We start from the raw sequence: 25,980 nt of genomic DNA on the forward strand, positions 1-25,980 counted from the left end.
CAGCAACCCGCTGCTGGGGTCTCAGGGCTCCCTCTCCATCAGCTGTGGGCCTGGGGCTCCTTAGGACAACATTGACCTCTCTGTTGGCTGCAGGAGGCTGTAGTTAAGGTCCTAAAATGCCAATATGTCAGTTATCTCATTTCTTCCTTACTACATAGCTGAGTCTCCCCAGCTGCTGTGAGGAGTGTAATATTTCTGGAGGACCCTCCATGCCCCTCAGCCTGCAGCAGCTTGGGTGTTGCAGAGACATTGTCAAGGAAAAAAACAGCAAACCTGCTCAGTTAGCACGAGTGCCAGCTCATGATGGTGTTTATGTTCTGCAGTCCTTACCCGAGTAAACACTGCTGACACTGGTGAACTGGTGGGCTGTGCGATACCTTGCACAGGCCGGCTGTGGAAACCTTGCCATTCCAGTGAAACGTGCAGCCGAGCGCCCGGTCGGTCGCAAATCCCAGCCTCTGGCTGCTCCAGCTCTGTTTGGGAGCAGAAGAAGAGCTCCCCAGGCTGCAGGCTCACTGTTTTGATTAAATTCACAATCTCTTCCTGCAAGCCTAAATGAGTAAACGCCCTCATTGTTTTGCTTCACCCTGGCAGAGCTGGCACACAGCCAGGCGCTGCTCGGGAGGGAACGTGGGAGTGACAGGAGCGGTGGAATTCCCCACATCCCGGGGTACCTGGGATGCAGCAGCCCCACTGGGGGCTGGCTGTGCCCGTGGCAGAGCTGCTGCTGCCAGGTTAGCCCAGCTGATCAAGCCATGCTGGTTTTGCTGCTTTTCAAACCTTCCCCCCCCTCGAACGCCCTTCTTCCCACCCAGTAAAATCCCCTGGCTCCCGAGACATACTTAGGAAAGGGATGAAGTATTACGAGGAAAAACACCTCTTGCTTTTCATCTGCAAAACAAATAACTGCAAATTGTCATTATGCATCCTGGCACATACCAGCTTTTATGGATTTCTGTGCCCCAGCTGACTTGGAAGTTGCCAGAGAGCTGGTTTTGCTCCTGCCTTCAGCTCTGGAAACTGAGATTGAGTCCAGCCGAGTGGCTTGGACGCCTGCAAGTCAAGTTTGGTGACTCCTGTCACCAAAGACAAAACAGTGCTGAGTTAACTCTGCTGCCCTTAACTGACTACAGGTTAGTAAACAAGTCTCTGGAGGAAGTTTTAGGATGAAGAGCACCCAGCTGTGTTGGCTCTGCTGCGTCAATATGCAAACAATAAACAGCTTTTCAGGGCTCAGGAGATAAGTGTTCTGGGCGGGCACAGGAGAGCTGCCACAGTAATAAACTCTGCTCAGGGTAAAGTTGCATTTCAAGGTGACACTGAAAAGTGAGTTGAGATTGGGCTTTACATTTTGAAGTTAAGGCCTGAAGAGATGGGATGGGTGGCTGATGTAAGTAAGCATGTGCATCTGCCTCAAGCTGACAGGTTAGCAGAGCTTTTCAGATTTTGTTTAAACTCACACTGCCTTGGAAACTCAGTCAGGTGAGTAAGATCACTAGCCCAAGAAATCAAGATGATGACACTCATCAAAGTAGAAGGTCTGAGCCCAACTTCATGCCAATAGTATCATTTGAGTCTGACTAAAAGGACCATTGAGTCAGTCTGTGATCCTCAGTGAAGTGGTTCTAGGTTTGTACTTACTGCAACATGTATGAGTATATGTACGCATATACACAAATACAATTTATAAGCAGTTCCTTAGAGCATGCTTAAAAATACACATCAAAGCTGCTGTTTCACCAGCTTCACCATATTACTCGTGGTGAGTCCTGCAATTCCATAGCCCATTTGCACATTTGTAGCCCCGTCTTCGATTTTCATAATTCTACCATGGAGATGGACAACACCCAATGGACTCTATGTCTGTGTCCAGAGAAAGTCCTTATACACAAGATGCCCTGTCTGTTTGCTAACTGCTCTGGGGTTTAACAGTCAATAGAAATCCACAATGTGATCTCTGATCAATTGCCTGAAATCTGAGCAGATCATACACGACCTGAAGTAAGCAGCTGGGTCTTAGTGCCCAAAACCAGGCTTACACTGTGCTCCAATGCATTGCAGTGACCGGGAAATAACAAACAGCATCTTCCCTCCCTTGACAGTCCATGCAGATGATCACAAGTGGGATTTAAAATATAACGGCATGGTATTTTGGAAGTCTGGTAAGCTCTGTTCCACTTTTGCAGAGAAAATGACCATGAAAATAGGAATGCAAAGTGAAACGCGGAAGTTTTTGGAGCCCTGGCGCTGGGCGCAGCCCCTGACCCCTCGCGCCCAGCTTCTTCGGCTGCAGCAGGGAGGCGAGACAGCATTTCTGGCTCCTGCCTTTGCATGCTTTTCAGCATGGGGTTTTGGCAGGGGAGGACTATCTCCTGAGTAGTCATACTGAACATGTGCTGCTGCTTTGTTGACTGCTCTCGCTTCACACTGTTTCATAACCCACAGCATGTTTGTGTTGCAGGGATGAGAGCACTGGAGAGGGTGATGCGATGGCAGCTAATGCAGTGTGGCATGTGTGCATGTGGCTGGATGGTGGAAAACATCAAAGGTAACTCATCTGCTGACTAAAATAATCCAAATCGTAACTGCTGACTATGCCCGGTGACACTGCCTCCCAGGGACCCCAGAGCAGAGTGTCAGGGCTGCTTGGCCAGTGGGGCTCTTGGAAAGGTGCTCTCCTCCTCACCACACTGGGAGCAGGGTGTACAAGGCTTTCCTTACAACGTGTTGCCGTATGCACTGTTAAAAGAGCAGAAACGATATAGCTCAAGGGCAGAAATACCCCCACTTCCCCAGGTATTACCCTTGGGGGTTGAAATGCAGCTGTTCCCAGGGGTGCTAGCCGCTCTTCATAGATATCTGGAGGCGCTGCCACGCTTCCATGCAACCCTCACTGACAAAGCCAGATATATCTGCAAGCAATGGAGATAATCCTGAAAATACAGCCCTCCACAAGCACATTGCCGTGCCCTTGGCACAGTGAGGCAGACTTCCCCGCGGTGTGCTCCATTGCCCTTTTGGAGCTGCACACTGGAAACATGTCCGGGCACCTATGGCGAGACCTGATTAACCACGCACACCCCAACCAGTCTGCAACACCCGAACTAACAGCAGCTAGGTGGCCTGAAAAAATCCTTGCGGCATGCCAAGGGCTGAAAGTGAGTCATGCTGAGGAATGGCTTTCAGGTTGTTTATTTTTGTGAGAAGGCTGAGTGATTTCCCATTAGCCTGAGCCTTATGCCTTGTCCATGCATGAATTCACAAGTCAGGGGCTGAGTTGCCACCGACGTTTTGGTGCCGTTCCCACAACACTTTCAGTTCTAAGTTGGTTTGGCCGGACCTTTTCAAAGGAGTCTTTGTTTTGAACGCTCCCTCTGCTGGCTATAGCGTGAATTATTAGATTTTAATTAAAAACCTCAGGCTAAAATTTGATCGTAGTGAAATTGTGAAGTTAACAGTGGAAATTCCCTTTCTTTGTTCCTCCACCATACTCTGAATCCCACATCTCAATGCCTCTGAGTGCACTGCACATCTCCTGATAGTGGCACAGTGTTTGAGGGAGAGGTAGTTTTCTATGACACCAAGTATTATTGCTGTTTTAAATTTCTTAGTATATATTTTATCCTTTAACAAACTCTGTGTCTCCTGTATCCCCAGACTGGCTTATGATGGGAAGTGCTGTGTTTTGTAGAGATTCTGCTTCAGAAAGGAACAAGTGGTTGTGATGGAAATATTTAGTATTCTCTTGCTTACATGAAGTGAGAAAGAGTTATTTAAAATACAGCTTCTGTAAAAAGAGTTTTAAAGAAGTCATTGCGGGGTTTGGTTTTTGTTTCCTTTTGCCTGTCTTCCTGTTGAACAGTTGATGATAAACACTTTAAAATGCTGTGAAAACCATTGTGAAAAATTATTAAATTTACATTAGCGGTAGGACTTAGTCTTATATTAATGACATGCTGCCAACTATTTAAACAACATTTATAAAAGTAATAAATGCCAGAAAAAATGGAATTAAGAGCAAAGAGAAAATATGTTGCTCCCCTAGGAATGGACACAATAAAACATGGCCCAGACCCAAAGGGTTTGCTAAGGCTGAGGCAAGGAGCAGCGCCCAGCTGGGAGGGATGCAGGTGAAGGGAGGGATTTCTGGATGCAGAGGCACGAGGATGTGGCGGGCTGCCTGGCCGTGGGTTGGAGGACCCCTGGCTCACAGCCCCACTCCAGCGAGGGAGGTGGGAGACAGGGTGCTGTGAGGGGAACAGGGAAATACAGCTCAGTGCCATCAGGGCATGCCGGGCCAGCAGGGAGTCACTTGGCCCCTGGCTCAGCCTCCAAGCTCGTCTCTCCCGTGAGTTTTTGCCAAGTTGGCCAGCCCCACGTGGATGGCTCATGCTCAACTGCACCATCATTCTGCAAAAAAACAGTGTGCTGGATCTATGGCAGGTCACGGCTTGATTTAAGATGCCTCACGCACTCACCTAATGCCATTTGAAGGTGCTGTTGAGGATTTTGTGCCGGGCGCTTTGCCCACCCTCAGGTGGCAGCTCAGTGCCAGTGGAAGCGAACACAGATGGCAGCGAGTCCTTCAGCTGCAGCAGCACCTGGCGCCACACTTTTTACTAAATCTAACAAAACAGGACTTGGAAAAAAAAAATTCTGTGACGTCCAGCCTGTTTTTAATGCATTCAGTTTAATGCAAGGAGGAGTATGACTCCTGCTGACTTAAAAATAGGCTTATAAGTCCTTTGAAGGTTTTTTTTCCTCAGCACTATTTTCAGCAGGAGGAAAGCTTTATCTTCTGTGAAAGTCACAGGACCCTGCCGGATAAAATGGCAAACGCCTACATTAGGAGATTTCAAAATTAACGCTGCTATGACCATTAATGAATGAGACTGCAGCGGAAGAAAATGGGTAACAGTTCAGAAAGAACGTGGAAGGCAGGCAAATAGAAATGAGAACAGAAATAGGATTTGCAGTAACTAACCAGATTTGAAACATATAGGTAATCTCCAAACATATAAGTAATCTCCAAACATATAAAAATGTGTTTACAGATCAGAATGGAGAACATGAGCTCCTCTGTCTATCTCAAAAGAGAACAGCACTAGTGCAGGTAACATCCACTGTTCAACACCAGCAGATGTGGTCGGTCACCATTAGTCATTTGGCAGAACTGAAATAAGAGGAGGTCGCCCTCACCGCCCGCAGACACGCAGGCAAAGTCTCCTGCCATGGAAACAACCACCTGGGCTTTGCTTCAACATTTCTTCAGGAATTCTGAGGTCTCCCATTTTGTTTCACTACCTCTGCTAAGTGAAAACTCAAACTGGTACTATCGTACATCCGAAAATAAAATCAGTGGTCCTGGAGAAAAAAAATAATTAAAAAATCAGATATATTTAACTTTATTTGTTCTTCCTTTTGGTAGCACATCTCAATCACACTTGCTAATTAAAGCTTACAAGAGCTGTCCCTTGCACTGGGAAAAAAGCAAAAAATGGTCATGCATAAGATACTGAAAGCATTCACATCAAGTATGTTGTACCTTGGGGTTCTGAACATCATAAATAAGAGAACATTAAACCAGCTAGTTTTGTTTATTTGCTTGTTTGTTTTTAACAAGATCGTTGTTACAGATCATAGCAGCTTAACAGGTTTAACACAGGATAATCTACTTGTAATATTTTTATTTGAAGAAGTTTATAATAAAGTTTGGTAAGAGACCAAAAAAATACAGAGGCCCAAAGACTACAAAATAATGATTTTAAATATAAAGCATTTCTTTTTAGTTTGCAGGGCTTAAAACCTGCAATGGTCTTTCTGCTTTGGCCAGGGATGTAATCTTGGAATTTCTTAGATGAAGTTTAGGAAATTCAACTTATTTGTGATTTTTTATGCACCATGGAACATCTTTAAAGGGGTCTGGGCTTTCAGAAATGCTGAACATCCATCTTTTAAGAAGTCCTACGCTAGGAAGACAAAACCTCCATTTATTCCTACAAATATTGGCCAAAATACTGGGGACCTGCTAATATAGTTCCCAGGTCTATGAAAGTAGGATACAAATGACTATAGATTCTGTTATGTGAAGTATTTTTAAGTTTATTTTTAATTTTATTTTTAAAGCTTACATTTGAATGCCTTGATGGCCATCAGGAACAAGATATTCTGGCAATGAATTGATAAAGCCTAATTGTAGGCCAGAGGGGAAAAAAAAAAGCCACCTACAATACAAAGCTAGCCATACTCATTGATTTGACAAGAAGGTAAGTAGACAAACTTATCTCCATTTAGAAGTCTGATTTTTTACTACACACAGGTGAAATAGTTACAAATACTTGATCTGATCCTACAATGTGCAAAGAGTGCCTAAACTGCTTTGTGAAATAACCAAGGATGAAAGTGCTAGGTATGCCCGAGGACACGCTTCAGGAGACGTAGGACTAAACACATGAACAAATCGAGATGTCGTACCATGCATTAATCTTCATCTCCTGCTCTCAGGCATCAGTGTTCTGTAGCCATGCCGGCCGGCCCCGGCGCAGCTCTCCGCTGTTTCCAGGAGCCTGCAGCTGGAAACAACCCTGAACTTGCAACACGGGGCATCGGGACCATATGCAAAGGAGAACAAAGTAGGAGAAAAGCTGAGTTTGGACTAACGCTTACTTCAAGGTTTACACTGAATTGTAAATCAAGTGTCTTGTGCGGCTATATACTAAAAGGTCTTTTTATAGCTGGATCTCAGACCTCTTTTTATACGTTATAGGATCCATCACATCATATTTTTGCAGCTATCGTGTATTTAAACCATACAGCTGCAAGGTAACAGTAGTCAACATACTCTGACAGAACTAGTTAACACTGTAACGTTGCATCCAAGTCGTGCTGCAGTCTTGGATGGCACGTCAAGCTGGTGATGACTTAGGTAAACACCTTCAGTCCAGTTATATACTTACTACCATTTCTTGTGCCAAGACTTTAATGTGCTTCAGTGCATGAAGGAAATTTACAATCGACTCCATGAATACATATATTCCAGCTCTCCATTTCGTTTCCATTAAAAAAAACAAACAGCAGCAATTATAGTATAGCTTCATAGCAGATATTTATAACTTAGCTATAAACAAATGCTGGTCTAAAGCTTTGCAGACAGCTCTAAGGTAAATTTAATTATTATAAAATTTATAGGATTTTTTTTTCCCCAGTACTACGGTTACTACTCTCTTTTAATGACGGCAGGTGAATATAAATTACATCTTTTCTGACATGGGTTTACTCTTTAAGTGGGAAAGCTGAGAAGAAGCCTGTTGTTACAACTCAGAGTAACAATATTTATTTTTACTCTAAGTCATTAAGTCAGGTAAATGGAGCTGTCTCCACACTGGGGAAAATGACTCTGGAACAGATCAGTAATTTGTCTTTCGAATGGACATGACTTTGCTGTCTGTTCTAAGTGTCAATTATATCTACTGAAGTTGTGTTTATGGGGGAAAGGAGGAAAGAGCATTTAAATCCAGAAACAAAATTTTAATCCTTCTGCAATGTTAATTGGATACCTTGACCAAAATTTATTTTGATTCAGATTGTCGCTCAGCTGCTCTCATTCCACCAAGTCTTTGTAACAATCTAAATGGAAGAATAATTTGGGCCACTGTTGAAAAAGCTTTGCCTTGTCATCTCTGTGTGAACCCATGCCCAGAAAATGAGTTTCAGCCCGCATGACTGAGCCGGCATCAGAGCCGTGTCTCATTAATAGCTTTTCTTAATACGTACAACCACATTAACAACCTGATGTTTCTGGGAAGCAATGATTCAGCAAAGCCATTCTCTTATTTACTTTAAATACCGGTGGAAGTGGATTGTTCTGTATATTTTAAATATATATATTTTAAATGATAGAAGACAGTTTGATCTAATAGTATCTTGTTTTTTCTTGGGTTTCTTTTTTTGTTTTGTTTTGGGTTTTCGGTTGTGGTTTTATTTTGTTGTTTGTTTGTTTTGTTTTGTTTTTTTTTTTTTAAACTTTAAATAACTTTTTAGAATCCTGCCATGAGCAAAGCTTTAATGAAACTGCCTTTGTCGTGATTTCCCAACAGCCAAGAAGCCTCACCTTATGGTACTGTGACGGGAGCCAGGACCGAGCTGAGCTAACCGCCCAGGAGGACCCGCAGCCCAGCACCACCCATCATGGGGCAGGCTGCTCAGCACCAGCTATTACAGAAGGATGGGAAGTCAAAAGCTACGGGAGCTGTTCAGTGCCTGCCAGTCACCATCACATCCCTGTGCTTCACCAACATCTGTGAACTCGCTTCACAGCTCCTTTGTGAGGTAGGAAATTACTACTCCCTCTCTTGCAGAAGAAGACAGTGGGGCAGAAGGAGATGAAGTTGTTCTCCTGGGGTCCCCCAGGAAGCCTGTGATAAAGCTAAAGGAGGAATTTAATCTACTAGTTCAGTTACGGGGCAGCTATTCGCTCCTCTTTGCCTAGAAACACCGGGCTTTTTGACACAACCTTCATTTCTGCAAGCAGTAAGCATCCTGGACCATACACACTGCTGCAAAGTGGTTTCACTGCCCTGTCCTGCCTGTCTGAATTTTACAGACTGGCTCAAACTGTAGAGATTTGCTGTCTGATAGTGAGATCATCTTACCTGGTGTTGTGCGTCAGTCTAGAAGACAGACAAAGTTTAGCTGCAAAGCTCAGCTTTAAATCTTCCATAGAGATTAGAACCTACTTCTATTTGCTTGCTCCCGTCTTTCCAGGAAGCATGAAATAAAATAAACACTACAAGCACAAAAGAAAAGTCAATGAACAAACCCTTCCTCTATTAATTAAAAACATTAGTGCAAACCACACAGCAGATTATTTTTTGTAAGCTCAGTATTTTCTGTAAGGAGGTCATACAACGGGGGCTTTAAACACAGGTGAAGTCACATTCCTTAGCCAAATAAGTAGTCAGCTTTGAAGCTCGCTCACATAAACAACCTGGATTCTGCTTCTAGACATAATATTTTATCCTACACATTTGCATGTATGCTATAATACTTTTTATTGAAAATATATTTAGTGCTGTGCTTTTATAAAGTATAAATAACTAAAAGGTAATAAAGACCAAATTCCAAAGCTGAATTACATGTTTGGCTAAGAGACTTGTCCAGCATCATCTCAACTGCCTAGAAGAGCCTTTCTTTTCTTTTTTTCTTTTTTTTTAATGTAAACAAGCCATTTGTCTGTGTGCCTAAAAGCCAACACCTGAATCCCTGCTTGACATTCCAATGCATTGCTCTGCTGTCAAAGGCGAGTGCTCACACTTTCTTTGACATCAGGTGCTCACCACTGTTGAAAACTAGCTCTGGTTTGAAGTATTTTGATGTAGGTGTTTGGCTTTACCTCACATCATTTGCAAAACGAGGCCTTTGTGCCTAATTGAGTCAAAGCTTGATAGTGGGAGCCTGTTAAGAATGCTACAGGAATGCCGATCTCTCTGCCTAAGATTTGTTTATACTAGGCAATAATCATCTGAAAGAATGAGAAAAAAATGAAGACCAAAGTTTGAAAAAGTATTTCTCAAAACACTTTGCTGGGCAAGGCCAATCGACCTAGAAAATGCTGTAGTTAGTGGTCTATACCCCCAGCAGCTGCAGCTGAATGGATGAAGTCAGAATGTGGGAAAGTGCACTTTTTCATTGTTTGCTCTTCTGCAAGAGCCGCCACCAGAGCTACACACCCTGCATCTTCTAGAGAGACGCTCTCTTCAGAGGTTTTCATCCAGCCATTTGATATAGCTGTTCCTGGTCTGAATGCCTGCAGAGAAATCGGTAGGCCAAATGGTGAATATCATACAGCCGTGAAAGCAGTCATCGAAGTGATCGAGCGTAACTTCCACGCCGGCGTTCTCCAGGCGCTTGGCGTACATCACCCCGTCATCTCGCAGGACGTCGTTCTCGCAGGTCAGGATGTAAGTCTTGGGCTGCAGCTGAAGTGTCTCATTTTCCGCAAGGAGCGGGACTGCTCGTACATCGAGCAGCGCCGGTATCTCCTGGACGATTTCAGCCTTGCCTGTGGTTTGTATTACAGGCTTGTAGTTCTTTTTGAACGATGAAGGCAGGAGAGATGTCCAGTTCAGATGCCCTCTAAAAGACAAAGCTTGGCCAACGTCAAGAGCAGTGTGGTTGTTAATCAGCAGTGAGTGCGCCACGTCGTAATTACCATTGAAATAATCTATCCAATAGTTGATCATGACATAACGAGGAAGGACGGGCATATTCATGTTCTGCTGATAAGAAGGTGTATTGAAGTCGAATGCCTGAAGGACTGGATAAATTAAGGCCTGCAGTTTCGGTCTGATGGTCAAATGTTCATCTTTGCTGAGCTGTGGGAAAAATACAGGTTAGAACTGGGATTATAAAGAAAATGAACAATACAATATCAGCCTAGAACTTCATACAAGCAACCATTCATGTGACGATTTTTAGGCTGAATTCTGCTCTTGGGCAGATAATGTTGCTCTTCTGTCTGAAATATGAGCAGCCTGACCTTCTTCTCTTGTAGGGATGGCCATTCAGGCATGCTCAGTATTCTGTCTCCAATAGAAATCAGTGGCAGAAGTTTATTGAAGGGTAAGTAAAGTGGCATTTCTCTAACACAGTGTCCAGTTTAACAACTGGCAACTGAAGGACTTAATGAGTCAAAGGAGATATTCTTGCTTTTAACGGCTTTTCATGGATTTTTCTTCCATGAATTTACCTAGTATTTTTTTTCCAGCATATGGAAATTGTTGGTATCCACTGTTTTCTCTAGCAAAGGCTCACTATGTGTAAAAGCATTTCTCTGACTTGACCCTGCCACCTGCATTTGATGTGAGCCTACCAATTCCACATTTGGTGCCCCCTAATTGTTTTGCTTCATCTTCTACACAAGATACACGGTGCTCTACCATATCTCATCTTGCTTAAAAAGAATTATGCATCAGGAAAACAGATTAGGAATGCTTTTTCCAAACCATGGTACTATCATGTTTATCAGGCCTCAATATTGAAACGTATAGTGTAATTGTCTCATTAATTTTTTTGCTCTAATTGAATATTGCAAGGTTGTCATGATAATTAGTTGTCTGGACATGGTATCCGCATTCTTATCACCAATAGTTATGGCAATAGGAAAAAAGCTAATAATAATATTTCAGTCATCCATGAAAAATATTATTACTTGCTCCAGGCTGCCTTTAAAATCTTAACGAGATTAAATTCAGATTACATTTAAATGGCAGATACTAAAAAAAAGATTCCTTAAACTTGCTACAAAATGCTACAGGAAAATAACAGAAGAATTAAGCTTCATTTATTGTATTTTTTGTCCTTCATTTGTATTTGAAAGAAATAAAAACATATTTTCAGAGACAAGCATTTAAAAATAGGAAGCTAAATTGGTAAGTTACACATGTACCTAGTTACCTACTTAGAAAACAGAATTCACCAGCAAAAGGGGTAAAAAATGTCACTTAGCTACTTGCTCTTAAAATCTGGCCCATAACAATCGGTAACTGTAGTAAGACATTGCAAGCTATGAGATTCATTCATATTGCGATTGACTCATTTTTTTTCTGTAAAGTGACTAGATGCTGGTTTTCTACCCTCCTGCCTTTAGGGTTGGTACACGACCTTGTGATGATGCAGCACAAAGACTCTGCCAACCTATATGCATCACGGAATTAGGGGCTGTTGCAGTGCAATAGGCACTGGATGTTACCTGCTGACATACAGCAGCTGCCAAATTTCCTCCTGCGCTATCGCCAGAAATTGCAATTCGACTTGGATCAACTGAATACTCAGCTAAAATGTCAGGCTGCAAAAAATGCTTAGTAGCACGAAGAGCATCATGGAATTGCTCGGGAAAGCACACCTCTGGCACCAGCCTGTATCTACAAAACAAAAGAGATGAGAGACAATTATTACCACCAGTGTACCTCTCCTTCAGGATTAATAGCAGATATCAGCTGTTCCTTAATGGCAAATAACTATTTCATTAGGATAAATACTACAGGAAAAATATGAGGTGCGTAATACTTCTGCAAGACTTAATCTTATAATTAATGCTTTAATTCTGAAAGTTTAATATGAACCTACTAGACATGAATAATAGCAAGTAGTATAAAATTGTGCAGCACTTCCCTGGGATTTCCCAATAGAGGATTTCATCATACATTATAAAAATGAATGAATATTTAAAACACCTTTGGCAAGGCAGTCATTACAATCAGACTGTTTTTGATCCAAATCCCCACTTCAACTAGAACAAGGGGGAGTAAGTCTCATACGCCCAACAGATTCTGCTGAGCCAAACACCTAAGCAGTTCTGTTTCCCAAATTTTCACGCTTGCTCAGGAGAGAATGAACCTGGCTGTACCTCTATACCATTAAATAAACTATGGCCAAGAAGTGATGTAATACCAATTTGCTCCAAGGCAACAGATGCGATAATTCCTCTCCTTTACCAAGCAGAGGAGCAGAAACATACCCATTGTGCAAGTGGGGAGACTGACGCACGGAGAGAGCAAACAGCCTGCCCAGGAAGAGCCAGCAGCTGCATCCCATTCATGAGATTTTCTCAGTTTTCAAATAGCAGTGCAGGAGAAGTCTGTTCATATGTGCTGAATAATTTGCAATCTAAGAGTTGTTACTAGGCCTTCTGGTACAAAGCTCATCTTCTGTTTGTAGCTTTCCAAACAACAGATTTTACATATTCTCAGTAGAGCCGACCAAAACAAAATTCAGTTTTCTGATTCAAAACATTTTCTTTAGGATGTAAGCTAAAAAAGTTTCATAGGCAGAATAAATTTCAAACTTGGCTTAGAGTTTCAAAGTCCAAATCTGAGCTGCTTTCAGAAAGTGATCTATACACTGCATATATAGAATTATAAGTGCATCCTTTGGGAACACCTCGCAAAACTGCGTAACAGACTGTGCATAGATCATGAAAGAGAGACGCGCAATTAAACCAATGAGAAATCTAATGAGACTTCACTAATGGAGTACAAACGCCTTGACTGAAGGATATAATGGCTAAGGAGAAGAGGTAAACAATAACTCAGAGAAACAGGCAGAATTATACCACCATAGATCAAAAAAGGAATAATAAGGAAGTTTTCAATACTGTGATCACTGCTTGCCTGGAATAACCAACAGCTGCTTTTTTAGTTTTCATTGTTTCTGCTAATAAACAACAAAGAATAATAAAAAAGAAAATGACCCTTTAAAGTACGCTATAATAAGTATTGAATGAGTAACTTCATATAATTAAGTTGCAATTAGATCACAGAGCTTGGTATGTAATCAACTGCAGGTGGGAAACTTGAGTAATTACATCAAGTGATTTGGTTTGCAAAAGGCAATATTGAAGTTGACAGTAAGGATGGGAAAAGTGCTAATCAAGTTGGAGTCATCTAGGTAACTTAGCTAGTTGAGAGGTTTGTTTACCTTGCGATTGTTCAGTGGGTTAAAAAGCAGCCCTGCTTCTCTGTTGTCCGGCACCCTGGCAGTCCTCTGCTCCTGAGTGGAGCACAAGGCTTAAATGAGATGACTGGAACGGTGGGAGACCGAGAGAGCGGCAGGGAAACTGCCAGCCTCCACGGTGTATTCTCACTAATGAGCAGGGGTAAAAGGATTTGATAGTTTTTATGTTGCAGACCCTTGCTCGATATAACTTAGAAACTGTGGTTTATATTAAAACCCCCTCAAGTCTGTCTATATGTATTTTAATGCCATGTATGTATACAAACATTACTTTAAATCTATATACTAAAAATACGCCTTGCAGCAGTGGAGTGCCCATCGCGGATGGGAACAGTGCCTCTTGCTATGTGAGCAGGTACTGAGACACGGTTCAGCCTTCCTGCAGGTATATATCATGTCCCAATGTGTTTGGGGGTTTTGTTCGATTGTTTTTAACATTCACAAGTATTTACAGAATCACAGCTTGGCACCTGAGTGACCCCAGGTTTCAGCTGCACTCCTTACATGTAGATACAATTGCAAGAAGCACCAACATTTGCATTTTAGTATTTGTCCAACTGAATTCAGTGCTACTTTTTTTGCCCACATTTCTGCTTTCTAAAACGACCTCTGAAATACTGAGAAACCCAAATGAATTTTGGATGCCATTCCTATTTGTTGAAATTTTAAAAGGATATAAATACCAGACTGGCATTAGACAATTGTTGTCCAAGTTAAAGCCTTATACGCAAGCTAGTAAGAAGGGAAAAGCTAGAAGAACTACATTACATATTTCTAATACCTTAAAATTACTTGATTGGTTTTAGATTACTCACTCAACTGAGACGATGACAGCATTAAGAGATTCAGCCATGATTCTGCAGAGATTGTTATAAAGACTCGTTCCTGGAACGATAGGACATGGTGTTAGGGATGTATGAGTCCATTTATGTCAACAGTTGCAAAGCTGTGTGTAAGCCTTCTCAGAAAGTATAAAGACATCATACAAATATAAGCAAAGTTAAGTGAGATCAGCTTGCAATAGATAAAGTGGCAAAAACATATTGTAGCAGAAGGAACATAATTCATGCCTTTTAGCTTTCTCTTTTTGTAGACTCAAGTACTACAGTCTAATGCTTTCTTTCTCATCTCTTTCTTGGTGACTTGGGGTACGTCACTTCATCCACCTACCACAATTCTCTCAGTTTGGCAAAATTTAAGGTACCCAGTGCTTTGGGGGCATTAGCATCCAGAGCTAGTTATTGCTGTATGAGTCACTGTTTGTTGTTCATTTTATTATAGCACACATTGCTCTGATTCAAACAAATTGCCCTATTAACGCCAACTGAACTACTCATTTAAGAGAGGATTAATTACAGCTATGCTATTTATCAGTGGACTGATTTTCTTTAATGTTATTCCTTTCTGGTTACTTAATTGTTGGTTCCCAGTACTATAAAATACACTAAGACACTAAGCATTTTCTACAGTATCTAGTCTTAGAATTTAACATTTAGCTGTAACATTTGTGCCATTAACTTCTGCATCTGGGACTTGAGGATAGCACCCGACATAGCGGAGTTAGTCATGCAAACAAAGCATGGTCATTTAATACAAACTTTTTGCACAACAGTCAGATGCAAACTGTTACAGAACGAATGAGTTAGGCAGGATGCTGAGAAACATGCCTTAGGCTGGCCTAAGGAAACCACCTCAACTCCTCTGTAGGACGAGGAGCAAAATTAGCTGCTATAGGACTATAGGACAGAGAGATGGGATTTCCAAAGGCACGTGAAAGCCAGATTTTAAAGTTATTTAGGAACCTAAATCTCACTGAGATCATGGTCTAAGTGACTTGCATAGGCCAAATGCAATCAATACGGTCTTTGTTTTGGAACAATTAGGAAAACCCCATTAATGTTCTTTTTTCTCTAAATAGATGAAGCCATAGAATGCATCAGGGCTGTATGGACTTCATGATGTTGAGGAGCAGTGGGGAAGGAAAAGGAGGAAGACTCCTGCCGGCCCTGGATCTTGCAGCAGCCATGAAAACCACATGTCGTTTCTCCTCCCAAGGCTTTTCTCCTGTACGATATGGAAGGATAAGTGGGTAGCTTATCATTATCTATAGCTATACCTTCATTTCTCTGACCACATTTGTGGCTTCCAAGTTAATTGAAGCAAACAGCATTAATTTTCAAGGTGATCTCTGCTAGCAGTGGCAGTGCTCCCCTAAGGGATGGGAACTGACCCCTACCTGTTTCCCCCATCACGATTCCCGTTGTACATGATCAGCAGCACATATTCCCAGCTATATGTTATTTAAGAGCCAAACATTAGCCATGTTGTTACAGACGGTGTTGTTCAGCTCACTCTTCTAATTACCGTGTGAAAATGGGGCAAACCCCTCACATGCAGTCACTGGATCCTGATCACAAAGGCTCGGCTTTTGCACGTGACCACAGAAAAGGGGGGACTGGCCCTAACAGCCCATCCAGGCATCTCAGGAATTTAAACAGTAAGCTATTTTATCTTCTCAGGATGTAACAAAATTAACCTTTTGGTCCTTTTACAGCTCACGTGCAGATAAGATAGGTGTTCTTTGCTGTGTGTTCACGATATTGTTCCCCTTCCCTCCGTAGAGCTGATCTAACAGAGTGGAGACAGTTACTACTGAATTCAGGTACGTCTTAGCAAAACTGTCAGCCCTGACAGGCAAAAACATCTTGTGGCTTTTTCTGCTAGGAGAAAAACAGACCAGAATCCCATTTAATTGCGGGCAGATACATACGTGCACTTGCCAAGGCCCAGCCCCCTCCGTGGATGTAAACAACGCTGCGCTTGAGCCTTCCATCTGGCTGAGCAGGAGGTTCAAACACTCTGACTTCCACCCCATCAAACACAGTGTCCGTGATGTTAATGTCTTCAGAGGAGACAGACTTCAGCTTGTCAAAAGTACAAATCAAATAATTCAGGACTATCAAGTGATGGCTGAGTCTCAGATAGTGAATCAGGTGACACTAGGGGGAAAAAAAAAAGAAGAAAAAAGGAGATTTCTGTCACTTCAGAGCATATCATACAACACCGCATTGATGTTCAATGCTACCGTCTTCAAAGGGCAGGTCCAGTATTAAAATGAATATGGATTCTTAGACTATTCATTGGAAAATGAATTATTAAAGGCCTCTAATGCTTTTAAAGGTATATTAAAACAAAAATCTGTCCATAAAAGATTCTTTGTTGTCAAAATAAATCAAACCATGAGCACTATGTGGATCAAGACAACTGTGAATGAGCGCTCTGATCCCTGCCTCCAGAAGACCCCTTGGAAAGGAGACGACCCTCACCAGCACTTGGGAAGCTCCTCAGAGCGGTGCCAGCAGAGGGCAATGCCACACAGGCAAAGTTTTTGTGGTGGTACCAGAAATGCAAAGTTTTTGTGGTGGTACCAGAAATGCAAGGTATTTCCCTTGTGTATGGCTCCCTGTGACAGACATGATTTTGCAAGTAAAGAGTTTCGGAGTCTCTTTCTGGTTTCTATTACCTGTTCACATGGACAGCTATTTAATTTTTTGACTTTTTCTTTACCGTACTTGCATAGTACCGTTTTCACAGCCACTTTCAGTGCCAAGCTTCCCTGCCAGGACTGCCTGCTGACAGCAAAAGAAGGGCTAACGGAGGCAAACAGACACCTCCAGAGGAAAGGCAATTTTTGAAGCGTTCAGCAGCATCCATGCCAAAAAAGATCTGTCTCCTTAGGTCTACAGCCCCAGATCCTTACACGTAACTTTTTAATATGTCATCCTGAGTTTGACTAAATTAAAAAAAAAAATAAAAAATTGGCTTTCATTGAGGTGCTATATAGAAAAGGCTCTGCCCAGCCCCACTTCCACTGCAGATTGCTGTAGATAAAAGACAAGCTTTCATATTTTTCCCCCAAAAATCTATGCCAAATACAATGGGCTGCTATGTGAACAGGAAGAGGAAATCACTTCCAAAAAAAATATTACTTTCTTTTCTTGCTTTAGCTTGTGGTAATGTCACCCTGCTGAGATAGTTTGTGGCAATTGATGCTTTTTGGATGGAACATCATTTCTTCATCCTGGAGGGCTTTTCTCTAGGAGAAGAAACACAAAGTATCCACCTGCCAAGAAGAAATGCTGAATTCACAAGGCTGTTTGTATCTCTGAATTTCAGATCATGCTTTTCTCCCCTTACTTAAAAATTCCCACAGGAAAACCCAGTTTGAGTTTGAAACTTGAAGAGCTATACATCTACCAACAGCCTGGCATGTAATTTGTTGGGCTGCTGCTGCTGTAACCAGTTGAAAGTCTGATCCTCCCTGTGCCCTGTGGAGGTTCCTGGGGAAGGTAACCACTGGGAAGAGATTTTAGAAATACTGCCAGGGAAAACAACATTTTTGGAGATTTTTTCAGACTGACTGTGCTGCAATAGACATCTCATTTTAGTTTTCTCCCACTTGAGTTCACATTCTTTGTAGACGAGATTACCACATGTTCCCTGGAATCAGAAATGTTTTCTTTTCAAGGCTAGTTGGTGGTGTTTACCAAGAAGTGTTTTCTTTAAACTGCAGAGCACTGTGGCCATCTGCAGGTTATCACACACTTTCATGCCTATTTTTTCTTCTATAATAGGCCACTCTTTCCAAGAACACAAAAAGCTGGAAGAGACGCTTTGTACATCAGGACACGATAGCAACAGTCCCAATCCTTTTGTTAGGCATAGGCAGCTTTTTTGCCAAGCACTTATCACACTGATTCTTAGTAAGTATATTTAATCAGCCTATTTGTCATTTATAAGGCATCAGGATTGCACTTTTTGCTGGCAAAGAGCTAGTCTTGTCCAAAGTTCTTACAAATAAGATTTTTTTTTTCTCTATAAATAAATATTTAAAATAGATATGTAATATCACCCTGTGATATAACTACTGGCAGAAGAAGACGCGTTGAACGGTTGGATAACTCTCCTCTAGGACTAAGCTGCCGCCCCAAGGGCAGACATGCCCATCCTGTTGGCTGGGCTTTTCTTGTGTCGGCGTGACCCTGCTGCACCAGCTCAACGTGAACCCGGCAAAAACAGAGAAACAACATGAACCTTCAGCCAGGTCACCATCTTACTGATAACCCAAGGCAGGAAAGAGGGAGTGAGGAAAAGGATGCTGCCTTTTGGCAGCTGTCCACAGCTGGATTGCCTTAAATCCATTACCAAACTGTATCCAGTCATCTCACGTGAGCAATAACTCGTTTGCTCTTTGCTGGTATTTGCAATTTTTACTGTCCTTCCTGTGCCAACATGCAGGACTGTTGCAGGCTATCAAATATAGTGCTTCAATATATCTGGGAATGATGTGTGCGTACGTGTATATGCATGTGGAATAGAAGACAGAAACGGTGATGCTTTCTGTGAAAAGGGAGAGAAAACAGTGCTGTAATAACAAAAGCTAGTGATAAGGAAGAGAAAGCAAAAGGACAAGGGGGAAAATTAACAGACTACAGAAAAATTAAAGACCAACGCACAGAAAAGAGGAGATAGTATAAAGATGAAAGCCTTGTGGGCAGTTAGCCTGGAATTGCTGTGCCGGGCACAGCACTCGGTCTGGGTCACAGCCCCAGGTTGTCCCGGGTAACGACTGGTTTTATGCATCTGTCTGAAAAAACACTTTTGTTTTCTGAACAGGTAACTGGGGAAATGTGGCTAGTGAACTTCATTGTGTTCTGGGCTGGACAGAGTAATGGGCTGACACACAGGAGCGCTCCGCCGCTGGGAAGCAAGCAGAGCTGGATGAGCAGGAGGGCCCCAGGAGAGAAGGGCTAGACAGGCTAGCAAGGCAAATGTGAGTATTTTGCTGGCATTTGAGCCAATTCAGCAAATAACTGCTGTGGACATATTACAGTAGCCCTGCTGACAATCTATTGCTCATTTCCAACTGCAGCTTTTCATTTTGGGGCTGTTGGCTCCCCGTGATCCCGCACTGCCTTGGCAGCGGTGTGATTTATGCTCACGCTGTAATACTCCCCAGCTCTCCAACAAGTCAGGCAAAGCAACCACTACAGCCACAACCTCCTCCTCTTTTCCCAGGATATCCCCATATCAGAGCTTTTCAGGCAGGGACAACCCAGGGATGCCCTAGAGATGAAACTGTTCAAGACTGCCACCTTCCTCCTGGTAAATTCTTTGGTGAGGTACCCCTCAGACATTGAAAGATTTAATTGATGCAGGAGAAAATTTTTAATAAGTGACAAAAGGTGGCAGGGTTGTGATAAAAAGCAGACAATAGAACAAAGTACTGCTCTACTAAGGCACCACTATTTTATCACCAATGTGTCCTTTAATCACCAATATGTGTCCCTAAACTAATAGGATTAGCTCCTCAGCTGATAATTTCACGAAGAATCCCAAATGCTCACTGCTTTTATGCTTACCTCCCTCATGGACTTGTACTCTACATGAGTCATGTGTTCTTCATTTTTAAAAAAAATAATCAAAAAATGTTTTCTGTTGCTAATGTCTATTAACCTCTAACAGTACTCAGCATGTTGGAATTCTTTGTCCTCATGTGACTTCCACAGCTGACACTCTCTGGCTTCATGTCTCTGACCTTTAGCCATGAAACTATTGCAGCAGGGCGCATGCAGCCAGCGCACAAAGGCAGCATGCCTCTAAAGCCGAGCCCAATGCATCAGCTGCTTCCTCTATAGCCTGTGCAGCTGGTCAGACCCAAGGTCCCGCGCTGACCTTTCAGGCCTCAGCAGGATCAGGAATTAAGCAAACAGCTAAGGCTCTCTTTTCATACACCACCACTTGGGACTGAGCCAAATCGCACTCATGACTCAAATGACTAATGATGCTGGAACTGGGCAACCGAACAGTTGAAGGCTAAACTTCCTACCTTAAAAGATGCAGCCACTATCATAAATTCTGGCATCACTTTGCAAAATACATTTCTATAACACTGGAGTCCAAAATGCCAACTACATCTGAAGTCAGTAATAGAGATTAGTGAAAAATAAACAAGATCATTTCCCCATTTAGCTGCGCACACAACATACTGTTTTGTGTGCATTTCAGGCAGTTTATCTTGTTTAAAGGTGTATGTCTATTTTCTTTTATTTTATGGAGCCATTTCTTAATGCAGGTGCATTATTGCCCAGTAAAGATTATGTATTTTTAATGCTGTTGTACAAAGACAGTCCTCAAAGACAAGTGCTCTTAGTTTTATGAATTTCCTTTAGAACTGAAAAGAAACCAAGGTGACTGCTTTATCATTAATTAATTAGAAGCAGAAACTAGATTGCATTTTAATGTGAGACATGGTGCACATACTCACGATGATCTGCTTTTATCCTAGAGACATAAATTCTCTGTTGCTGCAAACAGGACTTTCAGTGCTGTTCAATTTCTGCTCAGGTGCCACAGCTGCGAGACCGCCGTGACACAACTAACTATTTGGTTTATTGCAAACCAATTCCAAGACTATGATCTTGCACACAGAAACATCAACAACTTACTTGGCCGGCTACAACTATGATTTACATCTGTCCAGGTATCATATACTCTGAAATATATGGGTAGAGAGATATTAAAATGTCAGAAAAAAACTGATTACTGTTTTCTATAATCCTGGATGTTGATGTCCCATGCCCTACATTTTACTCTGAAAGCAAGTGAGGGGTAGGGAAGCATGAGGAATCACTTGGCTGTGATGAGGACAAATACGAGGATAGTTTTCTCCCCTGTACAGCTGTCTACCTTCTTCCATATACGTCTATCTGATGGCCTTTTTGCCAACCCATTTGTCCTTCCAAACCTCTGCTAACAGCTGTCCCAGCTCCCCCCCGCCCCCCCCCCCCCAAAAAAAATCTCCCTTCTTTCTTGCCATGCACCAGAATAGCAAGTATCTTGACAGTGGTGTTCAGAAATAATATATTTCTGTGGACTTATTAGATAAACATATGCTGCTCTTTTCACTCTGATAAGGGAAAGGGTTAGAGGAAGAAGTGAAAAACGCATGTACTGACCCAGCTGTCAACAGCACAGTTATGAAATGTTGCTTTAGACACTTCTTGTCCAAGTAAAACAATAACTATCCCTTCTTCTATGGCTCAATCCCATAATTAATTTTATGCGTTTGTCCAAATTTCAGTGAAGCCAAGTTCTGATCTACCTGTATACAAATGTATACATAGTTTTTAATTTCTGATCTAAAATTGTGTTATATTACAGTTTTCTGTGTTACCATGTCCCATTTTAAGACAGGTGAAAGAGGCAAATTACTCTCATTCTCAGTTAAGCACTTTAACATCAATTCATTAATATTATGTATTAATATATCAATAATTTATTAATTAAATTAATGAAATAATTTATTATTACAGTCTAAGTGTCTCTGCTTTCATTCTGGGGCAGCACAGGACATTAAAGGGGGTGCCGGAACAAGGCTCTGAAAACCCAGCTCGGTTTCCAGCTCCACCACTGGAATCTTTGTGGCCTCAGATAAGGCACTTCATCTCTTCCTATCTCTGTTCCCCCCCAATTTAAGATTAGAATAACACTCTCTGATCCCTCCCGTAGTAGGTTTTGAAACCTACTTGCAGGCACTGCCCTATACGCATTACGCATTTTTTTAACCATGTGATTATACTCGAACATTTGTTCAAGTGTCTCATGCTGAGCCAGGACACTGAGTCAGTCCCAAGCTTGTAAAAAAGTTTGTAGCTGACTGGGACCAAACTCTACATGGAAATGTCAAAACCTTATCATTAGTATGCTGAAAGCCAGCGACAACCTTACTATGCTTTTTTGGTAATGAGTATTACTGTGCTGAGTAAACAAACACATAATCTCCAACAAGAAATTGTCACGCTTGGTTGTCAGTGTCTTCCCAAATCCATTTCAAAATAAGCAAGAGACAATCAATTGCATCTGAAGCACATGAAGTTTGTTTCCTGCTCTTGGAAAAAAAGGCTTACAGTACATTTCAGAGATTTCAAAAATCAGAAATGTACTTCTGGCTGCTATCAAACCTACAAAGGAAAGTAATAAATAGCAAGCTGAAAATACACTCCAAAGCAGGTGAAAGTTCAGTGGTCACATTTAGAGAAATGTTAAACCGTTTGGTCTTGCAATAGCCGGTAAAGGAAAAAAGGGGAAGCTGAGCCCTAAGAAGGGACACACACTTGATTTTATATACACACACAAAAGCTGTCTGACAAAGTAAATACTCAAACTTAAGTTTTACAATCCTAGCTTCAGTCCACACAGTTCCTTCTTAATGGCAGTCACGAAAGACTCCTGAACACCAGGAAAGCACCTTCTCTTGCTCGCTCTCTCCAGGAACAAACGCCCCAGGGCTTACCTGTGGTGTGATCCAGGGCACCCCTAATGCCTCACTTTTTATGCTTGTGTAAAACTCGTTTGTTCCTTCCTTTGGTCTGTAAGCTCTGTTACAGGAACTGTTACTTCTTTAGTAATTTTTCTTGCTATAGAAATTCCTATTTCTAAGACCAGAGATGCAAAAAACTAAGAAATCACCACTTCCCCCTAACAGAGTTCCCCACCCCGGAGAGCAGGGACAGATGCTGGCACTTCAGCCCTGCCTGCCAGTTTGCTCCAGCTGCCACCTGCCAGACTGTGTCCTGCCAACTCCTCGTGGGATTATGACCTCTAGAATAACCCAAAAGAGATAACCTTCAGCCTTCAGGCTAAAGGCACCATTCTGACTATTCTAAAGGCTAAATTCAACTGACTATGCCCAGCATACCACATAAACAAACTGAATGTGTACATCAGCTAATAGTTTTATATATATATAGTCAGTCATACGATTTTCTAAAGATAGGTCTCCTTCAGCTAGAGGTTATGGCCTTGGTTCAGGTGCTCCTGGCTGAGTCATGACTGCGTGTTTTGCAGGCAGCATGCTGGGGGGGCGTCATGGTCCTTCTGGCCGTGCTTCCCAGGGGGTTTGGTCAAGCTGAGCACTTGCTGTTCAGTTACTCACGTTAAAGACCAAGCAAGCGAATGTCAAGCCATAGATTTTACTGAAGAATGAAGCTATTGTAGGCCATGGCTGCATAAATTTCATAGCAGACACAGGGGAGGGTATGCAAGCAAATGGATTTTATCCTGTACAAGCAAACAGGTTTTATCCTGGAGCACTGTGTGGTCCACTCTCCTCATACTTCCCAGCATCTGCAGTTACTGTACTAGGAATGTAGAAGGTACGCTGCCCTCTCGTCCTTTTGGTACCCATTTATGGGCCCTCTGTGCATTAACTCACTGGATCCCATTTTGAATATGCTGATACTCTCACCCACTGAAGGCACAAGATTTGGTACATTTCAGAATGAAGTTAGTAAACGAAAACGCTGCTAGGAAAGTAAAAAAACCCCAAACCTTTCACATACATAGTACCTTACATCAGCCCTTGTAAGGGACCAGGCCATTCCAAAAGAAAATAGAGTTCCCAGCTAAAGTCATTATCAGAAAGTTTGTGACCTCTGATCTGTTTCATGTCGGCATGGAAACGTTGGCAGAAAACGAGGGAGACATCATGAAGTGACACAACTGTTGTGTGCCTTGTGACAAAACCCAATCATTCAGAGTTGTGTTTAGTGATAGGATGCCAGATCAAGGCCGTTTAATATTTGGAAGAGCTTCCCTATGTCTTCTTTCCCTAGGGCACACTTAGTACATCAGAATAGACGCCATTAATTTATTGGTTTTTTTTTTACCAACAGCCTGCAAGTTGGAAACCAGAGTAAGCTACGCCTGGTAACATCAGCACCACGAGTCCCAGAGGAGATGCCGGGATGCCAGCTGCACCGGAGTGGGCTCACCCGAGGTACGGGTGGGGGCGAACGGCCAGCAGCCTGGGATGGCCCGGCCCGGAGCTGCCTGCGCCCCGGCAGGCACTGACCCCCCGCCCGGCCCCCGGGGCACCGCGCTCCCCCCGGCCCCCGCGCTCCCTCCCCGGTGCGGTCAGGACCCGGTACGGCGCCGATCGGCTCCCGCCCCTGCGGCCGCGCGTGTCAGCGATGCCGGCGGCTCCCCCCGCCGCCCCAGCTGCCAGGGGCTGCCCGCGGCGCCGCTCCCCGGCCGTGCCGGCTCCCCTCGGGCCCCGGGCCGCCGGCACCGGCAGGGCCGTGCGGGGCCCTCGCTGCGCGCCGCGGAGGACGCCGCTCCCGCTGCGCGGATGCCCGGGGCGCGCTCCCCGGCGCGGGCACCGCAGCCCCCCGGCGCGAACCCGGCCCGGCGAGGCGGGTCTGCCCGCCGCCCCGCAGCCGGGACCGTAACGCCGGCGGGGCCGGGGCGCCGCTTACCGCCTGCTGCACCGCCCGGAAGGTGGCATCCAGCAGCATCAGCTTCCAGGGGTCCGACACGGTGCCGGGCAGCGGCAGGTACACGTAGTAGGCGGCCAGGGCGGCCAGCGCCGCCAGCAGCACCCAGGCGGCCCGCATCGCTGCTACCCCCGCGGGGAGCGCACCGCCCCGGGGCCGGCCTCCCCCAGAGGAAGTCCCGGCGTTTCCGTCCCTGCCGCCCCGGCCCGCCGGCGGCCTTATCCGCGCCTCGCCCCCGCGCAGCGCAGCGCCGCCCCGCCCGGCCCGCCCGCCGCGGGGCCGCCGCGCTCCGGGGCGGGAAGGGCGGGACGGACGCTCCGCAGCCGCCGCCGCGGGAAGGCGCGGCCGGGCAGCGGCCTGCGGGGCGGGGGGCTGCCGGGGGCGTGCCCGGGGCGGCCGGGTCCCTGCGGGAAGGGGCCGGGCCTGGCTTCGCCGCGCCGGCCTCGCCCGGCAGCTCCACACGAGGCTGCCTGGCTGGGCCGCCCGAGGCCCCCGCGCCCGGCCTGGTGTCCGTGTCTCGGCCCCCCCCGGGTTCCATTTCTCGGGGTTCGAAGGCCCGGAGACGTGTGCGGTGGCCGCTCGCTGCCGCCGGGCTGCGGGAGCCCCGGTGCAGAGGCAGGTCCTGCTGCCTCGCGGAGCCCGGCGCTGCTGGCGGATCCCACACCCAGTGTGTTTCCAGGAGGAACACCGGGACGCCCTTATTTTAGCTGAAGAAACCACCCTGCTCCCCATTTAACGCATCACAATTCCAGAAAGAAGATTTTTTTTCAAAAAGTATGGGTTTTATTTATTATAAAAATAATTATAATTTTATTTTGGATGGGGAATTTCTGTTCTGGGGCTTTTTATTTGTTTTGGGTTTTTTACCACCCCCATCCCCTTGGTCAGCACCAAATTTTGGTTTAATGCAGGAACACCTCTTACACCTAAGACAAGAAAATGTTCTAAATGGGTCTTTTTCGTCTCTTATTCACGCAGGATTTACACCATAGAGTTCAGCCTTGGCACAAATGACTCCTTAATATTTAGTCATAGTACTATCTTCAGCAAATTAAAATATTTATTAAAATAGCCAGATTCGCGTGCATTATGAATCTAATTCAGGAAAAAGAATGAGCACTAATTTTAACAA

At 43.9% G+C, this 25,980-nt stretch overlaps 2 protein-coding genes and 1 long non-coding RNA gene across 9 annotated transcripts in view; 2 read left to right on the plus strand and 1 right to left on the minus strand.

Annotated features, from left to right (window-relative positions):
• Positions 1-8,100, plus strand: part of LOC308072527 — a 27,397-nt gene extending 19,297 nt beyond the window's left edge. For both annotated transcript variants that reach the window (XR_013931689.1, XR_013931690.1), the window contains one exon: positions 2,187-8,100. This is a non-coding gene — a long non-coding RNA (uncharacterized lncRNA). The remainder of the gene's footprint in view (positions 1-2,186) is intronic.
• On the minus strand, positions 5,583-25,580 carry NCEH1 (neutral cholesterol ester hydrolase 1; the record flags this gene model as incomplete). 2 transcript variants are annotated; one of them, XM_080409545.1, is made up of 5 exons in its annotated part: positions 5,583-10,373; positions 11,750-11,921; positions 14,328-14,397; positions 16,283-16,511; positions 24,831-25,580. In XM_080409545.1, the coding sequence occupies 5 exons, from the start codon at positions 25,578-25,580 to the stop codon at positions 9,756-9,758; spliced, it is 1,839 nt and encodes a 612-aa protein (XP_080265671.1). In that variant the 3' UTR covers positions 5,583-9,755. The 2 variants fall into 2 exon arrangements, with proteins under 2 accessions (XP_080265671.1, XP_080265672.1); XM_080409546.1 differs by lacking the exon at positions 24,831-25,580 and adding an exon at positions 17,502-19,196.
• The window catches only part of ECT2 (epithelial cell transforming 2), a 47,156-nt gene continuing 45,491 nt past the window's right edge, over positions 24,316-25,980 (plus strand). For all 5 annotated transcript variants that reach the window (XM_080409521.1, XM_080409524.1, XM_080409522.1 and 2 more), the window contains exon 1: positions 24,316-24,352. The gene's annotated coding sequence lies outside the window, so the exon portion shown is untranslated. The remainder of the gene's footprint in view (positions 24,353-25,980) is intronic.

Source organism: Falco punctatus (assembly GCF_963210335.1).
Source record: "Falco punctatus genome assembly, chromosome: 13".
Classification (NCBI taxonomy): Eukaryota; Metazoa; Chordata; class Aves; order Falconiformes; family Falconidae; genus Falco; species Falco punctatus.